The sequence below is a fragment of the Strix uralensis genome, chromosome 1 (assembly GCF_047716275.1).
Source record: "Strix uralensis isolate ZFMK-TIS-50842 chromosome 1, bStrUra1, whole genome shotgun sequence".
NCBI classification, from domain to species: Eukaryota; Metazoa; Chordata; class Aves; order Strigiformes; family Strigidae; genus Strix; species Strix uralensis.
Window position 1 is genome coordinate 30,299,797 of NC_133972.1, and position 19,224 is coordinate 30,319,020.

General features: G+C 35.8%; 1 protein-coding gene across 2 annotated transcripts in view; it reads left to right on the top strand.

Annotated features, from left to right (window-relative positions):
- ZNF385D (zinc finger protein 385D) overlaps positions 1 to 19,224 on the top strand; it is a 446,680-nt gene that overhangs the window by 337,952 nt on the left and 89,504 nt on the right. For both annotated transcript variants that reach the window (XM_074861238.1, XM_074861245.1), the window contains one exon: positions 2,678 to 2,788. In XM_074861238.1, coding sequence (XP_074717339.1) covers positions 2,678 to 2,788 — 111 coding nt within the window. The remainder of the gene's footprint in view (positions 1 to 2,677; positions 2,789 to 19,224) is intronic.

Genomic DNA, 19,224 nt, shown 5'->3' on the forward strand with positions numbered 1-19,224 from the left:
GAGGCTTATCTGGTGCTTTTGGATGTTTATTTGAAATTTATGGATTGGTGGTGTTTCACAAATGAAATCTCCAGGAAAAGATAATAACGTCAAATACCACTACAGCATTCTGCCCCAACTTTATTAGAATTTGGGGCTAAGTTTTGAAGTTTAATTCTGCTTTGCAGTATCAAAGAGCAATTGGCAGAGAAGGGTTTCTTACTTTGAAACAGCTTTTCTTAATCAACTTGGAGGCTATCCAGAACACTTTTTCATTTAGAGCAACAAACACAAATCATCCAGTTCACAATAAGGCCATGTAGCAATATATCTGCATCTTTCGAAAGAGAAAGGGAAGTGTGCAGATGGATTTCTGTATCAGCAGATAAACAAGAGAAAATCTGTGGAGTGATTAGGAAAGAAACACCACATTTTTCCATGAGACCAAAATAAAATTAAATACAAAACAAACCAACTATTCCACACATTCATGATTCTTCTCAATTCTGAAAAATTATCTCATTCTCAATATGTAAGCATCAGTTCCCCCAGAAATGCAACCTCATTTGGAGTTAGGATTCTTAGTGTGAAGATGAGTAAATCCAACTGAAAAAATGACTTGTTCCATCTTAGGAACCATGGTGGTACCTTTCATATAACCCTTAGAGAGCTTATTTGTTGTCTTTCTTCACTTATGGCACTTGTGAGATAATGTCAGAGTTTAACATTTTAACACTGAAAGCTAAACTGGTAGTGTCTCACGACTGTGGTTAATGTGACGGCAAACAGTTACACTGGATCAAAGAATGCACGATTTTTTGTTACCATGTGCTGACTTATTTCTATACGTGGGCTTCTTGTTTCCCTAAGTATTTTAGACCTGCAGTAGCGAAGGGAACAGTGCCTAAATTTCTTTAGGAATTTGGGCTGAATTTCTCCAAACTTCAGCAGCAGTGAAATAGCATTGATTAAGACCAGGTCATGCTTTAGTGTTGAAAATCACAGGATACAGGTCTATTGGTTCTGCTGGCATAAGAAGTCACTTCTTGAGTAGTGGAGCAGGTGGACAAAGAAGAGCTGTTACTGTCTATTTCCTTTCCTGTGTGCTGGTGTTCTTTCTGGTCTATACAATAGTATTTTTGGACCATGGACTTTTTCAATATCATGTTACTGAGTGCCCCTAGCACATGGTTTGATCACTGCAGACAGTCTCACACAGCATGCTGTAGTGTTTCAGAGCTTGATATACTCTGACCTTAGCCATCAGTGTTATTTTGGGGTTATGTTACAGTGGTGTCCCTAGTTTCTAGGTGGGATCGGTGTTCTTTTATGCTGGTGGTTGCACAAATGTGTGAGGTATTTCACTTTCACATCTACTTGAAAAGGATGATCAAACTGAGCACTTCTTCCACACCTTTCTGTAAATCTCTGCCATTTTCCTTGTTCCTTTCTTTGTCCATTCTGAATTTCTTTTCAACAGGAATTAGTTTAATGGCCTATTTCATATCTGACACTGAACAGCTGTTAGGTGATGCAAAATTTCTGTAGTGATCTGTTCTGGATTCACTGCAGTAGAGGCCATGACTGTCTACCATTACAGCTTCTATGAATAATTGATTACTCTAAGGAAAAGCTCTGATTCTTTATTTATCAAATAACTCTTTGCTAACAGACTAGATAAAAGTGAATCATGGGGACATGAACGTAGAAAAAGGTTGTTTTTCTCAAGACACATACACATTGTGCTTTCTGAATATTGGTTATCATCAGAATTAGGCAATTAATGGTATTTGCATCTGTGAATTTTTAACAATACAATTTAAAGATAGAAACTATTAGTGGTTTTACCAAGTTACTGTAAAGCTATTACTAGATTTTTAAAATAGCTGTCAAATGCTTCTTGTGAAAAAGAAATATTAATTTTGACCAATGAATTTGGGGAAATGGATTTCAATCCTCCATATAAAAAAGTCTCTTGAATAACTTTTGTGAAATTCTCTGCCAAAATGGTACATTTTTTTATGGGACCCTGACTTCCAGACACTGCCAGATCAGTAGAGGTTAGTTCAGAATAATGCCTTTCATGAAAGTCAAAATTCATCCTTAAAGTAAGGTTTATTCAAAATAGTTTCTTCTAAATGACTGTGAAAACAATCTTTGATGGTTTTGGATTCTCATAGATTGTGTAGAATTTGTTTTATGGAAAAGATTAATTTATTGGTTCCTGGGAATTTTTTTTTTTCATAATACTGAGATAGTGTATGTTATTCTGGAATTATTTGTATATAATATTCTTTCACATTTCCATTGATCCTTTTCTTAGTAATTTTATTTAAAATATTCTTGTTCCGTTTGGTGAGCTAGCTTTTCTATGATATAAAAAACATAAATTGGTGTTTTGATAGGTAAACTTGTTCAGCTTTTAGCTTTCTTCAGTAAAGGGAGATTGGTGCATATAGAATTGAACTAAGGGTATGTATTTCAAGATAGCTAATGACACATTTCTTTGTCCCTCTCTGTATTACCTCTTCGTAAAGCTGCGTGAAGAAGAAATATTCATTTTCAAAGAAAAATAGTAGTTTTCTATAGTGTGGTGTATGTTATGGCTTGATGCAGACTCTGTTTTGAGACTATAGATGAAATAACATACAGTGGAACAGCAAAAGCTTTTCTTTTTCTTTTTCTTTTCTCTTTACAGATGGACCCAATTCAAAAAGCTGTAATAAATCATACGTTTGGGGTTCCTCTTCCTCATCGAAGAAAGCAAATCATATCATGCAACATTTGCCAGCTGAGATTTAATTCTGATGTAAGTTGATCATTTTGTATCAGATTAGAAATATGTACTTATCTTCTAGGATGTGCCATAATTTGCATAAATTGAACCTAAATGAAACGTTGTGATTTCAGTTTGTGGCTCAGCAGATGAAAAGGCTGTAGGATGCTTCAAATAAATACAATTATTTGGTAGTGTTTATACACCCAGCCAGATTTTCCCTGCAGATATATCCTTGCAAGCTCATCAACTTCAGTTGTGCTGCACAGAGTGTAAATAGGAAAATGGATTGATCCATTACTGCTAATAAGGCTGAAATATTTGCTGGGTCCTAATTCTTCTACCAGTCCTGGTTCTGTTTGCCTTCCTTTTCAGCCTGTAAATGTTAGAAGTTATTCAGATACACTTAAGAGTCCTTTTGGATCTACCTTTGTTTTCCTACCATTACAGTATCTCTGTCTAGCCAGAATGTTCCTGTTCTGCCAGTACAAGCTTTTAAAGACAAAAAAAAAAAAAAATCAAACAAGCAAGCAGATGATATTTTTGTCAGTTGGTTCCTATTCCTACCTTACATCCTCTCACTCCTCCAGCAATGAAGTGGAGCAAGCTGAACTGGAGATGGTCTCTAATATACAGAGGAAACCCATCCCCCATAATTACCCAAGGAATCTGTGCTGTGGTGCTCCTTTCCAAGGAATACCTGTTCTGTCACAGAAAAACCACTTAGAATTTGACTTGTTTATTTCCTTCTCCAGGATCATTGTGTGTGCAGACAAAACCTGACGTGGTACAATATATTTTCTTCTGCTATTGTAGTCTCTCCAGGAAGTTTCTTGACAGCGCATCACTGGTGGATACTTATCTTCCCCTACCAAATGTCTTTCATTTGCTACTCGTTTTACTAATTTAAATATGGAAGTTACTTCTGTCAGAACAAAAATGTTTGAATTTAGAGTGAGGTCTAAGTCAAAAACGGCCATGAGGTTCCTTCCTCCTGCTAATCTTGTGAAGAAATTAAATAATTCTTGTGTGCTGCTGCTTCTTTGTAGGCAGCTATTTATGTACAACTTGTACCTATTTTCAGTTTATCACTTATTTATCAAAGCCATGAACTTGTCAAAAACTTTAATTGAACCTTGAAGCCTCCTTTTAAGGATTGACCACCAAGGGATGAAAATAATGTAGCTCTCTTCATTCCCCTCAGCTTTTTATTCCTTAGAAATAATTTTAATGAGAGCTCAGTCAGAATTTCCAGACCAGTCAGCATCATGTACTTACTTTCACTGGTGACTCCAGGTTTTGTAGTTCACAGGCTGAAAGGACACCTTCCTCTTATAACATTGACATAATTCTCAAACGGTGGTGCAAGGAAAGGTAATACATTCTCTGGAGCTGTCATCTCCCTCAGATGAAAATAGAAGAGTCAAATTAGTCCCTTTCATTTAGAAGCCAGATGCTAGAATTAGGACTGTAGATACTGAGCCATTCACAGGAAGGGAACGATGGAGACTTCTGGGCCACAGTGGATCCCACTGACTGAGCAGCCCAACTCATCACTCATAATTTTCAGCTTTGTCTCAGGAAAAAACATATCACACTGAATCATACATAGTATATAGCTGCAAGAGACATCAAACACTTTGGTGTTACGTACTAAAGTGAAACACCTCCTTTCTAAGAGGGTAGACCATTTGTTAGTCTGCAGAAAGATCCAGACAAAAGAGAGGATGAACACATCATTAAAATGACTTAGTCATTAGCAGATACACAACTCAGATTGAAACATGGAGTGGAACATTTTCCAGCTGACAGGAGCTAGGCATTTTCCAGAATAAAATGTTTGAAATAAAAATTCTTCGACACAGATACAAAGAAGGTATCAGTGGACACTGATTCTTCTTACTCAGAGGACTGGTATGCTCCCATACTGTTCTTTTTCTGCTGTTCTTAAAAAGGTTTCAAAGGAGAGAGGGGGAAGAAGCAGTGGCCATTTTCAGAGTCATCTATAGAGTCCAAAAAAATGGTTTCAGAAGAAATCTATTCATTTAGACTGTTCACAGCAAACTGTTGGAAGAAAAGCTGTTAAGTGGATATTTAGTTGTTCCTTCACACTTTCAAGTGATAGAGGCTTGAACTCCAATTTGCCAACAGTGTTCAGCAGAAGGTTGTTCTAATGCTCCCCTCTCTCAAAGTAAATCAATATCATTAACTTTATGGAATGGGAAGACCTTCTTGGTGAGTATCTTTCACTTTCCACTTGTAATATTCACCTAATTTTTAAATAACCCAAGCGTTGCTGATTGATGGAGAGATTATGATCCAAAAGCTGCCTGTTGATTAACCTGAGACAATATCTCTCCCCCTTTTCCCTATCACACAGAAGAGCTTTGTGGATATCTTTTTGATGGTCTCTTCTCATTCCAGTGCATATGGTTATTACTGCTCAAAATCACAAAGTGCTCTGCTGAGGCTTTCCAAGAAATAATAAGTAGTTGGAGTTCCACTGCAGTTTAGAAATATGCTTTTCTGCAACATGAGGGGAATAGGCAGAGCTAAGTTCTTCTGTTGCTTGGGTAATTCTGAATGTCCACCAGTTTTTGAAGTAAAAATGTGCTAAACTGAGGATTTATTGTTGAGACTTAAAGGAAAGATTGCTCTGAAGAAAAAGAGCTATTAACTACCAGTTTTTTGGTAAATCTACTATATGAATGGCAAGTACACACATTATAATTTTTTCTCTTATTATTATGAAAAAGTTTTAATTTACTGAATATTCCTAACTTTCATTTTCATCATGTTTTGTTGAACATGATTTAAAACGATAACAACAATAAATAACTTTTCTTTTCAGAAACGTAGGGCATTGTGGCTGTTCTACCAATATGCCTTCATTTTTAGATGCTAGAGATAGGATTTATTGTACAGTAATGAATAGAAATTCCATTTACCTACTGCACGACAGCATTATGAAAATGTTTACAATAAAACTGGTCTGTGAGATTTTTCATTTTTGCAGAGAATACAGAATTTTTTCCCCTTTGATACAGATTTCTTTCAGAGCAGAAGAGCTTTTTTTCTGGTTACATAGTATCAAAATTACATTTCAAGGAAAAATGAGAAAAGGCAGTACAATAGTCTAAAATCGTTTAGCTTCTTTCTAAAGGAGTTATCTATAAATCTTCATGACAGCTGTGTGTTCAGTATTTCTTTTTAAAATAAATCTTCTCATACTAGGGAAGGGAGGAATGAGCAAGTAACCAAAGTCTCTCCATGCTGAGAAAAAACATTAGAACAGCAGAGGTAGGTTCTGTGGAGTCAGTTTCAAGCAGTGATTTTTTTTCTTTTTTCTTTTTTTTTGCAGTGAGAGAGATCTATATATAACATTTACATTCACATGGTGCATCCAATACAAGGCAAAACATTTAAGTATGTGCTTAGCTGCAAGTGTGTTGCCATTTAGATTTTGGCAGCTGCTGAGAGCTATTGCACCAGTTCAGAAGAACTGCTAAATGCATGCTTTGTAGTAAACGTTAAACATCTGCTAAAAGCACCCTGTAAAATGAAGTCCAACTGACTTCAGTAGGACAACTCGTGTGCTTACAGGTAGGAGTACATTCTCTGCTAACATAATCAATCACTAAAAAAAAAAAAAAAACCACAACCCAAACAGAATACCCACCGAACAACACCATAGCTTCAGAAAAGAAGAGCTTACTAAATTTACCTCATTTTTTGATCAGCTGTCTTGACTATTTGATCTTCCTTTGCCCACATTTCTAATTTCATCATTTGATCAAGGTAGTGACAGTGTGTTAACAAGGTCAATTCTTGCAAAGGGATTCTCTCTTTTTCTTCCCTCTCATTTAATGCAGATGGCTGAGTGATAATCCAGCTTGCCTTTAGAGAAAGGTTGGACAGTGTTTTTATGTACTCACAGGACTTGAATTTCATTATGATACACTGTAAAAATATTTCCAAATATGTTAGCCAGAAATTATTGTTTGACTTAAATAGCAACAGTAGTAATACTCTCCTGAAAATCATGAGCTGAATGCTTGTCATGGAGTCCTTATTTGTTGTTTTTTACCTTGTTTTCTTCCATCTCTATAAAGCAAAGGTACTGCTGAATTGATATATAGTTCAACTGTATGAAGTTGTCAGGATTCAAAAAGTCCTGTTCCGGTAAAAGAATAGTGAAGGATTTTTTTGGAGGATAAGGATGCAATATAGCTCCACAGTATTTTACTATGGTTCTAACTTTCATGGGGAAAGAAGCAAGACCAGAGGACTTATATCCTATTTAGGTTATGCTTGGTATTGAGAACAAATGATTAAAGTATCAATTTGTAAGCACCTAAGGGATAATAAGGTGATAAGAAGCAGCCAACATGAATTTGTTAAGAACAAATCATGTCAAACCAATCTAATTTTCTCCTTTGACAGGGTAATTGGTCTAATGGATAATAGGGAATAAATAGATGTGATATATTTTGGCTTTAATAAGGGTTGATACAGTCCTATGTGACAGTCTTGTAAAGTAAGTAGGGGAATATGGTTCAGGTGAAATTTTTAAAAGTTGGTTGCACCACAGATTGAAAAACTGTATTGAGAGTAGTTGCTGATGGTTTCCCGTCAAAACAAAAGATCACTACAAGTCAGGATCTGCAGGAGTCTGTTCCATGCTTGCTGCTACTCTAAATTTTCATTAGCAATGTGCCTGACAGAATAGAGAGTACATGTATCAGGTTTGTGGATGACACCTAGATGGAGGATGGCAGGCGCTTGATGGAAGGTGACGAGTTCAGGATTGCAGTCCAAAATTATCTTCACTAGTTGGAGAAAATATTCTGGAATTCCAGCAAGTGCAGTAAATAAAAGCACAAGCTATTGGACTTAGATTGGAAAAATTAAATGCACAAGTAGTAAAATAAGAAATGTCTGGCTTAATGGGCAAAACCGAATTATAGTGAACCACAATCCAAATATACAGTAACAATTGGTAATGGGGAAAAAAAAAATAAAAACACCCAATTAATCCTATGATTCTTTTTTTCCCCAAGACTGTTATATTTATCAATAGACAGGTAAGTATTCTACAGTATTTGAAATTGGCAATGCCTTGGGTGGAGAATTATTTACAGCAGTGATCATCACACTTTAACAAAAGCATAATTAGTTGCAGAATTTAGAAGACATCCACTAATATGACAAGGTGTTAAAAAACTTTACTTGCCTAGGGAAAGTAGAAAGTACTGGATAGATGTACAGTGAAAAAGACAAAATATAGTAGGTTTTCAGTGTATGAAAGAGGGATAATAAGAGAACAGTGACCAACTGATCTTTGTGTTCCTTGGTTTTGATGGAAGAATAAATTTGATTAATTATTCAGCTTAATTTGATTCAAGATTTTTTTTGTTGGAATATTTGGTGAAACAATTCTTGCTATAATGGTAGTGAAGTTCTGGAAGGAAACACATAAGGACAATTGTGGGCTCTCTGGCAGCAGAGGGTCTTAACATATTAGACATCTGTTTCTGAGGATGGACAGGAAACACTGAGTATAGTCCCAGATGTGAGAGAGAAAGATTATATGACCTCCTGCTTGACTAACTTACAAACCTGTTTCTGTGGTTTGGAAGAGGTAATAGAAGTTTCTTTTCTTGTCCATGCCAAGCCATGGTCACACCTGGCCTGCTTCCTCTGTTTGCAAAGAGAGAGGAACTTTCAAAAGCTGGTCCATTAAGAACCAGGAAAGGCTGATACAACTAACTGCTTGAAGTTATTTAGTGTTTCACCCTTCTGATTTCAAATCTATTTTTCAACTTTCAGAGATCTGTTTAAATGGTGTTTGAAGCCATGCATACTCTTTGCCTCAGTCACTGTTCTGTGTGTGGCTATAACCATATTCTTATTCTTTGCATGTTTTGTTGTGCCTTCAATTATGGTTTAGATTTAGATTCAGGTTTTCAATTAACCTTTAGATTTAGAAACCTGCTTTGATATAAAACCAACAATTTCTGCTTGAATTGTAACGCACAGCTTCCTTAATCAAAGTCTGTTGTTGCAGGTATTGCCAGCCATCAAACACATTTATCTATTATCTCAGGGCAATTTTACTTCTGGTCTCTCCAAACCAATGCATCTGCATTCTGTGAAGTCATCAGCCTGATTCTTTAAGGAGATTCTCTTGTGCAACTTCTAGAGATGTTCATCTTCCCATTAAAGTCAGTGTTACTATATGAGAGTATAGTATTAATTGCAGCACTTGTACCTCTCCAAGGATAAAACTTCATCCAGAATTAACTTATATATGTTTAAAAAAATATATATATATGAGTTATATAGTTTATAGAATTCCATGTACATATATATGTATATGATACTTCCTTCTAATGATACACCATCTTTTCTGTACTATGGAGTTCAGTTTAAGGAGAAACAAATGCTGATTTCAATTATGGAATTGCACATGCCATTCATTTGAGATCAGAATGTGAGTCAGAATGGAAATACATTCATAGGTCGACACTTTTCCAGAGATACTGGTTTATAGTATTCACTGGAAAAAGCAGCAAGTAATCACAGAAAGTGATTAGTGTAGAGATTTCCATGGGATGTTTGGCATTTGTGTCAACACATTATGGAAACCCTAAAGAATTTTTAAAACAAATAATTCAAGATATGTGATTTTTTGGCATACTAAAAGTCTAATCAAATAGCACAGAATATTTTGCACTTACGTTGCATACATGACAAATGTGAAAACAACCTAGTATTTTCTTTGTCCAGTTCAGTGGAGTCTGTTTTTATAGGACTAGCCTGCACATTTTAGAAGCATTACCTCCTCTTTCCTAGACCACAGACTGAAATATGAATTGCAGTCAGGTCCTGTGCAGGTCTGCTGTTTTTCATACTAGAGAATTCAACTTTTTTTTTTTTTTTTTTTGACTGAGTGTTGTATTTTGAAAGAAAATAATTTTTTATTTTGATTCTGTTAGATGCTGTTTCATTCTGAGATGGTTGTGAGTAACCTTTCTTCATGTAGGAAATTAACTTAATTTATAAATTGTGAAATCCAGAATACCCTGTTGAACAATAGTAATGAATTTTCACATAACCTGTAGTTTCTTAAAGCATTTCTAAAATGCTTAATAGAAAGTGTAATTTTGGTTTGTTATATAAAGTATTTTTTTACATAGTTTTCACCTTGTATAGAGTACTTTTTATGCACCTATACAACCTAGAAGCAGAAATTATTCATATCTGCCACAGCACCTTGTTGTTTAGCCTAGGAGTACTTTTGGAGGTGTTGAACTGAGTCCCCGGACTAATAGTCTAAGGACATGGATATTTTCTTGCCTCTTAAGCATTGCCTACAAACTAAATGTTTTGGGTGATCCTCACTAACTGCTGTAAGTGATCTCAGTGGTCTACAAGCTATGGAGCTCTCTGCATGAACTCTTCACTAATCCTTGTACCTATCTCCTCTCTTGTAGTGAAAGTAAGCTATTCTGTCTAGAATATCTGTACTGTTGCAGAACATGGACCAGCCCAGAGGTATCAGGCTCACAGAGGCATTGCCTGAGGACAAGAAGACAGTAGGAAAGAAGGAAGGTTTTAAGTTATTGATCTTTAAGAAAACATGCTCTTAATGTTAGCTGGTTACTCAGTCTGTTGCTGGTGGGGAGAGATGGAGCACCCTGGTGTCTACTGTATTCGTACTACAAGACTTACACTTTCCTCTCAAAATTCACTCTCCAGCCACATTCAACAGTGGCAGTTGAAGAAAGAGTGTCTAAATCAAGCATTGGAACAGGCTGCCCAGGGTGGTATTTAAAAAATGTGTAGACATGGCACCTGGGGACATGGTTTAGTGGTGGACTTGGTAGTGTTAGTTAACAGTTGGACCCAATGATCTTGAGGGTATTTCCAGCCTAAATGATTCTATTCTATATATCAAGGAGAAAGCAAAGTCTAATGCTTCCAGCTACCTGGTCCCTGCACAAGCAGCGGTTATGGAGGAATGTCCAACATCTATGTCAACTGAACATCAGAATCAGTATAGGAACATGATCCTGGAGAGATTAAAACATTCAGCTGATCAGCAGCTGTTTCTATGTTAGGACGTAAAGATTATTTAAAACTAAGACTTTCTGTATTCACCTTTGTGAACTCTTGCTTCCTACGTCTGCTTATCCTACCAGGTAATTTCATTTTCAGAGCGCTCACTTTTTTTTGAAAAAATAAGTCAATTGTGGAGAAGGATTGACATCTCTTGAAAATTACTTGAGTTTGCTAGAAATGATCTGTGAATAGGCAATGGCACTCTCTGATAGTCCTGTTTATAATTTGCAAAAGACTAATGACCAGTATTTCGACTGTGGAATATGGAGACAAATTGGCTTAAAAGGTTTCTGCTTCTGGCACGGAAGTGAATGATTTCAGTATTTGTCCTATTGGGGCCAACTTCTAACTTATCCTTGACTGTAGATGGTCTCAGAACTGAAAAGAGCAGAAGAAGGAGAGAAGGCAGAGGTGAGACTTGTTAACAGGAGAGAAAGTCTGAAACAAGAGCAACCTCCCTCCTGTGTTTGAACATGTTCATGATTGTTGCTGTCAGAAATTTTCCTTCTCTCAGAAATTATTAAATTAGAATATAAGAATGTACCAGAAAACATGATATTGGGAAGTGGGAAGCAGACCTAAGTGGTCTGATAGGCCCTAGATTTTCCAAAATCTTCTTTCAGTGTCAGGAGAGTGCTTAATGTGGATTATCTATCACTCACTAAGATTACTTTCAGGCAGATTACATATGTATTTCCAGTGTTTTTAACAAATTGGGTCCTGTAGCTATATTCTTTGGGTTACAATAGTGTCAGAAAGATTTTGTTCCTGGAGCAGGGTGGGGGAACACGAAAATGGAATTCAAATGCTAAAGTTAGGCAGGTAGTGGCTAACTGGAGTTTCTTTGAAGTCTTTGGCTGAAATTGTGGTAATGAAGACAACACTTAATATTTCTGAACTGTACATTGAAAAATGCCATTTTATACACAAGGGAATTAGTATAGACAGGGAAAAATATAGACATTATGAAAGATATAGACAGTATAAAAGGGGGGAAAAGAAGTCTCCCTTCCAATTCTCTCATGTTCCATTCATGGAAAAGACTGCCCATTTCAACTGCAAGGAGAGAAACCTCTGCTTTATCACTTCTTGCCATACATTTATTTGTATTTAAGACATTTTTTTCTGTGAGATTCTTCTGTCAGTGTAGGAAGTAAATCAGTCAACTCTAATAAACAATTGAAATTTATGACCAACTCTGATGGGGACTCTACAGAAACCACTTTCCATAAGCAAGTCATCACCTAAAAGGAGAGATAATTTGTAAACTCTTTACTGTGCAGTCTTCATCTAGCTTTGTTTGGTATGTTGTAACTTCTTCCTTATAGATTTATCTAAAAAAATAAAATTTATACACTAGAGAATCTGAGATTCTGAATTATTAATAAGAGGGGCAGATAACAAATTTCACTATAAAAATGGCAAAATATTGTCTGCTTTCAGTCACCAATCAGTGACTCTTGGCTCACTTTCTTAGGCACTGATAAGGACATAAAGAAGAACTGGGAGAAGAGGAACAGGCAGGGTTGTGTCAAAGTCTGGTCCACAGAAAGAGCACATAGTGAAGAAAATGTGCAGTTCTGTGTGATGTAGAAAGATTGCCATCAAAAAGAGTTAAATGATGTAAATTATATTTTTTCTCAAAAAAAATCCTAATTTCTTCTAAAAATGCATTAGAAGTGAATTCACTCTTTTACCTGGCTTTGGTTGATTATACTCTATTCCAACAGACATAAAATCTTATCAAGTAATATTACACTAAGTCTGGACACTTTTTTGTTTTTTCCCCCCTTTATGGTGAGTAAAATTGCACTCCCTGAGGTACCTGTGATATAATCTTTACTGTATCTGTGCAGCCACCTCTTGTAGCAAATATAATATTTTCTTTTTCTAGAATTACTATTAAACATAACTGCCCCTGATGTAAACAAATTCCATTTCAGTACCTCCAGGCCTGACTTTTTCAGCTTCTTGGTTCTTTTATCAGTCCTCGCATGTCTTTTAAAGTCTCTTGAGATATTGCTATTCTGTGTACTTACATCACAGCTAACAGCTGGGAGTCTGATCCTCTGAAGGAGTGGAAGTGCAACCCAATATGTGCTTTTAAAAGCTTTATATTGGAATAAAAAAGCACATATTTGAACTATACCTTTGAGGGAGTATTGTCCCCACCCATGTGCATTTTTTTTAATCTCAGTTGAAAATGAAGTCTTTAAAGGTTTAAAATGGCCAAAGGGGACTGACTTCTTTTCAGGAAATAATCCAATATGGCACTTACACCTAACTCCCCCATGGCCCTTAAAAGCTTGATTATAAATTCAAAACATGTATTCAAACTGAGGCAGTGCTTTACTGGTAGACCATACAGGTACTTTCGTATATATAATTGTTTGAAGAGTTGATCTCAAACTGTGATTTTAAAAATACAAGGCCTTATTCTGTTTGGGGTTTATATAGGTCTCATTGTGTCATGGTGTAGATACAGATGCATAATAAATGTATCGAATTCATTTATGTTAGCTCTTTTTGGATGGGCATAAATGTTTCTTTTTATTCTTTAGAAAGGAGACTTTAGAAGGTAGTCTCTGAACAGGTTTTATCCTTTCCCCAGCATAGCCTATTTTCTCTGCATCAGTGGACTTGTCATGATAATCAACTTTTTTGTCCCAACCATCAATCACTCCTGATTACAGCTGGGGAGAAGTTCTGTTCTGTTGATCAGCCCATCAGTGCACATAATGTTACACCTGGAGACAAGTGAAAATCATCCCTCGATTGGGGAATCACTTGCCTTCAAATCTTTTGTCTGAAGCATTTTAATTTACATTTAGAGTCTTGTTGCAATTGTCAGTGCTTGCTTTGATTTTATTATTTCTTTGACAAAAATAATAAGTTCAGTTGAGCTTTCCCTACATGATTAGAAAAAGAGTTCTTTTCTATTTCAAATAACATATGTTGTAACTTTCTCACTTCATTGTACAAATATTGCAATAATTACCACTATATAAATTAAAAATTAAATAGTTATGTGGTACTTCACTAGGAGAAACTTAGTATATGCTAGCCCACAATTTTTGCAAAAGCTTTTTTGTTGGCTTTTAATCAGATACTTGGTTAGGGTAATATTTATCTTTAGTATTCAATTTATGTGAAGTGGCAATTGCTCACTTCATAACAATAAAATCAGTAAAAATTAAAGGCATCTTTCTTTAAGGGAAATATGGCTTATATTGTCATCATTACTGAATACCACACTTCTGAGAATAGGGGCATTCTAAGTATCTAAAGCTAAACATTTGTCCTTTCATGTAATAAAGGTGTTTTTCAGTTGTCACAAGAATGATGAAACTTCGGCCTGAGTAAATACTTTATATTTTGGTAATTACTTAAATATGACTTTTAATTAGCTATCAGAATAACCAGATGTAATTTAATTGTACCATTCTTTTTCCTCTCACAGTTACTTTTTAATTTTAGGTATCTTTCTAAATTATCATTGTTACAAGTTTATTCTTTCACAATATCAAAAAACCACAACATATAAGAAGACTGTAAACCTGATACTTCAAGGGCTACAGGATGAAGTGTAAATGAAGAAGAAAGTAGAATGTGAGAGTATAGGGTAATAAAGATTTGATTAGCAATCATGTTTTTATATAAAAGGTTTAATTAGCAGTAGCTCATTTTCCTATTCCTGCCAGCCATTTTCAGGACAGTGATATATTGCTTTTTTGCAGTGAGCCATGCCACCAAATAGAAGGTGTTATGTTTTCATTAAATGAAGACACTTCAACATTATTATCTCTCACCTCAGTCTACACAGCAATTCAAAACATGTCCAAATGTCATAATTTAATAGGCCAGTGATATATACAGTAATTTTAAAACTATGGGATATTCACTCAGATGCTTTCTTTTGTTTCTTTTTAAATTGGTGATAAAAACACTAAATTGCAAATCAAAAAATCATTCAAACAGGCTCACTCCTTATGTTCTGTCTGCTTGAATACCTTGTTTGCCCAATACAGAATTTCATCACTTGTATAAAATTGTTCTTCCAAAGAGACAACTTGTTTATTTTTATAATTTAGTAATTAATGTGATTATATTGCGTAATTTTTATTTTACAGGGTACATCAATCTGCATTACCTTTCAAAAGAGTCTCACCAATTATTGTAATGACATAACGGAAAATTTTCCTTTGTTATTGAATATCTGATGGTTCTTCACTAACACAATTCTAGTTAAATGGCCTACCACAAGGTACCTGTCATTGCTTGTCAATTTATTTTCTAACATGATTTTCATACCAGAATCTTATGTAGTGATAAACAGTTACAATAAAGTCAATTTCTAAGGTAAACACATTCTGAGAAGCAGCAGTAAGTGAGTAACAATGTCTAAAGATGTCAGAAAACATAGAGTATATGGAAATAATTAACACCTTGGACACAGGAGGAATGAAGATTTTTACTGCATTTAATAGTATTTTATTCTATATAATTCCCAGTGGCTAAGATTTTTTTTTTTTTAAATTATATTACATGATTAATTTGTATCTCTTTAGTGCTTGAAAAGACTGTAAGAATGAAAATTCCATCACAGTAGAGCTAAGAAAATGTACATCATGTCGTTACAGGATGGAAGAATTTTTAATAAAATGCACTAAAAATGGTGCGCACCGTTTTGGCTATTCTTCTAGAGCTTGAGCCCCATGTCTCAATTGGCGAGACAGGCCTTACTAGCAAGGCAAACCAACAGGGCATGAGATGCAGAGAAAAGCCTACAATCTTTGTAGGCTTATTAGCTTGTCCTGTGCTAAATTAGTGCTGCTGGAGGTGGTGCTGCCACCAAAACAATTGGCAAGATGTTAGGAGAGAACAGATACTCAGGAGAAGAAAGGAGCAGATGCAATGACATTCAGCAGCAGGGACCACGAGGAGTGGGGACTGCAGCAAGAAAAAAAAAAAAAAAGGGTTCTTCTGTAGACTCTTGGCTAAAATAGATGGGGTTGTATTAATGGTTACCACTTAGTTATTTCTCTTGTAGGATTAATTGCATTTGCCCAGGGAGGGATTCAGTAGTTAAGGAATGTTTCAACACAAGGCACAAGTTCTGTCATCCTTCCAAGAAGGATCTAATTATTTATTATGCATGTTCTGCACTAATAGAAGGAATTTTAAAGGAAGAGGGATTCCTATGGAGTGGAAGATTTACATTTCACACTTGAGAGAAGTTTGTTACAACATTGTCTAGGCTAATAAGATGAGAAAGATGATTTCTTTGACTCACATCATGAGAGAAAACCAATACAGAGTTTTCACTGGTGTGTGTGACAAAGTCTGCTGTTTAGAGTTGGAAAAGAAACATAGTTCCGGTGGTGGGAAGCTGATTTTTGTGTGAATTTTACAAGTGCTGCACAATCTTTGAATTGCCAGCACTGGTAGCCTAATAATTAAAAGCAAAATTCCTTGTTGAAAAGGATCTTGCCTAAACTATGAAAGCAAGTTCTGAATTGGTTTATTCTCTCTCCAAATCCCATAGAAAATGACTGAAATTAATCCAGGGCAAATCAATCTTTTAAAAAAGTTAACACTAAGAATAAGTAGATGTTTGCTCTGATGACTCTTATTAACTGATACTTGTATCACTTGTAACCATTTTGAGGATTAATTCAGTTGTGGCTGTGATGTCTGCTTAGTTGCAGACATCAGTCCATGCTACTTCAGACAGAACCAAAGGCAAGGTCCCAAGAGAAAATGGGCTCAGCATTTTTGTCATGTTTCTTGCTGAGTGTCCATTGATATAGGTAAACAACCATTAACCACAAGATACACTGGAAATCCTTTCTCAGGAAACGTGTTATTGGTATGGTCTGAATTATTCTGCAGTAATGATCTTAAAAATAGTAGAGGTACTTTTTAATCGGTAATTTACTTAGAACCTGGAGAATACTATGTGTCATTTATACAAGGGCCCTACAGCTAAATATCTGCATTGTATACAGTGCTTTACAGATGTGTAAGATGAGATCTTTTCTCTAGAGAGCTTATTTTCTAATAAATCAGAGATGAAACAAAAATATAAGGTAGGGAGAGCAGCAGGGGATTGGCAAATGAATTAATGGAAAAATACTTTCTGAAACCCATTTTTAAGTTTTCTTGAAAGAGAGAACGTTTGACAACCAGTAGGAATATGATTCAACTGATTAGATAACATGTTAGAACAGTTGAAGTCAAGCCTGTAAAAAATGTCTGAGGGTAAATAAGAATAAATGTATTTTCAGAATTTGTAGTTTATGAAATAAATGGTTGGGGTAGGTGTGTTGTTCTAAGGCATGTGAGAGGGAGAGGGACCTATGTAAGAGAAGAGGCAAACATTATTGAATAACAGGTGTGGTGATGCAGAGTAGGAGATCAATATGCAGAAAGAAAGGAGACCCTGACTCTGTCATAGTTCATGATTAACGTTTGGGATATAGTGACAGAAAAGAGGTAATTTGAGAAATGGAAAATTTCAGGTGGCAGAGTAAACAGTAGGAGAAAAATTAGAACCATCCAGAAGCTATTCATGCTGAATAATCATAAAGATATTGGTTGAAAGCAAAGGAGAAGTCATCCCAAAGAGAGTGTGTCCAAGTCCAGAGAGTAGAAAGGCTTGAAGATAGAATCCTGAAATACATTTGTCTGGCCTTACAAGTCTTGCAAGATGTGCAAGTCGTCTTTTTCAACTGGCAGGAAGTTTGTCATCCAGACATTCTCCAGCTGAGGTTACTTAGGATTCAGATCTTCTCTGAAGACAGCCCTATTTTTTTTTTTTTCCCCCCTCACTACTTAAGCCTGTATAAAAGTTAAGATGGCTGGTCTATCAATTAGCTCTTTTCTGGTATTTGCGGTAAGGAATAAGCACTTCTAGAATAGCTGAAATGGGTAGCTGCTTTAAATCTGGATTTTTAAAATGAACAGAGATTGTGTCTTATCTCTCTCAGAAAATCTACTTGTATCCAAAAGATGCTGATTTCTGTACTGCCTGAACAGGACAATGAATGCTGAAAATAATTAGCCACTTTTCCCTTCAATGTGCTGCCCTCCATCGCCACCAATATCCTCAAGAAATCAGCTTGGTGATTTATTATGGCTGCTCCTGACATGAAACAGGTAACAGAGTAATAAGAGATTGATTCACCGTGAGGAGGTATAGTCACTTACAGTAATTGGACTATGAATTTTAATTCAAGTATTGAAATTGTACATGGTTGAATTCACAAGAATCTGTGTGTTTTGCAGGTATGACTCCTTTTTTCTATAAAAAGAGGTCCCACCAATACTAAACATGCATTTTTAATTGAGCACTTATATTCATAACAAACTGATCAGTTTGAACTCTAGCTAAGAAGGCAGGATTTTGCTTGTTTAGGGGGCTAACATCACATTTCGGTATGCTGTTTATAGAAATATGAATTGCATTTGGGACAAGGTGGGGGCCTTTAGTATTTCACTGCAAGATGTTGAGGTGTGTACAGAGGTACATTTTCAAACTGGTAAGTGATGGGTTCGCCCTTGAGGCCCTTTGGCTGGGGAGAACCATAGTTCTCATAATTCTCTTTTATCAACACCACAAAAGATAAATAAACAGGATGATGATCTTATCATTAGCATCAAATCTCGAGTAATTTTCTGAAATTTTTGCACTGTAAATAACCACATATTCAGACCTACTTATTAAAACTGCCAATTTTCTGTGACAAGGTTATCCTTAATTTCTGTTTGTTTAATGAACAGTAGTGGACTCCCACCCCTTTTAGGAATGGAGTGGTTTAAATGAGAAGGAGAGGAGACTGTACAGCCATGTGGAGCAAAGATTCACGTAGACAATAAATTCTGTTGCTGACTTCTGTAGTAATAAGCTGTGCAGTCAAAAGACCACCAGGGCCTATGATGTGGTCTGTCTGATCAGGTCAAGAAGGTAGGGGCTCTCTCCTATCAAATGTCAGGGGGTTTCAGACCCATATTCCTGAACTTGCAGAAGTCATAGACTTATATTTGACTGACTGAAAGCCATGTTTGCACACAACTGAATAAACGGTTTGGCAATAGATTTAATCCATATTTAGCAGACAACTGCTTGTCTTCCTACCATATTTGCAATAGTAAACCCTTTGGCCTAGCCTGAAAGTTCCCAGTTATATTCCTGGCCAGTTGTCTGCCTGAAGAAACCTGTTAGATTTACTGTGTGTGAGCCTGAAGGTGCTAATACATCTTAAAACTCTCAGCTGAAAGTAATATCTGTTTTGTATTTGGAATGCAATAAAATGTGTTTTTTAAGAGACTGAAGGGCAAGAACA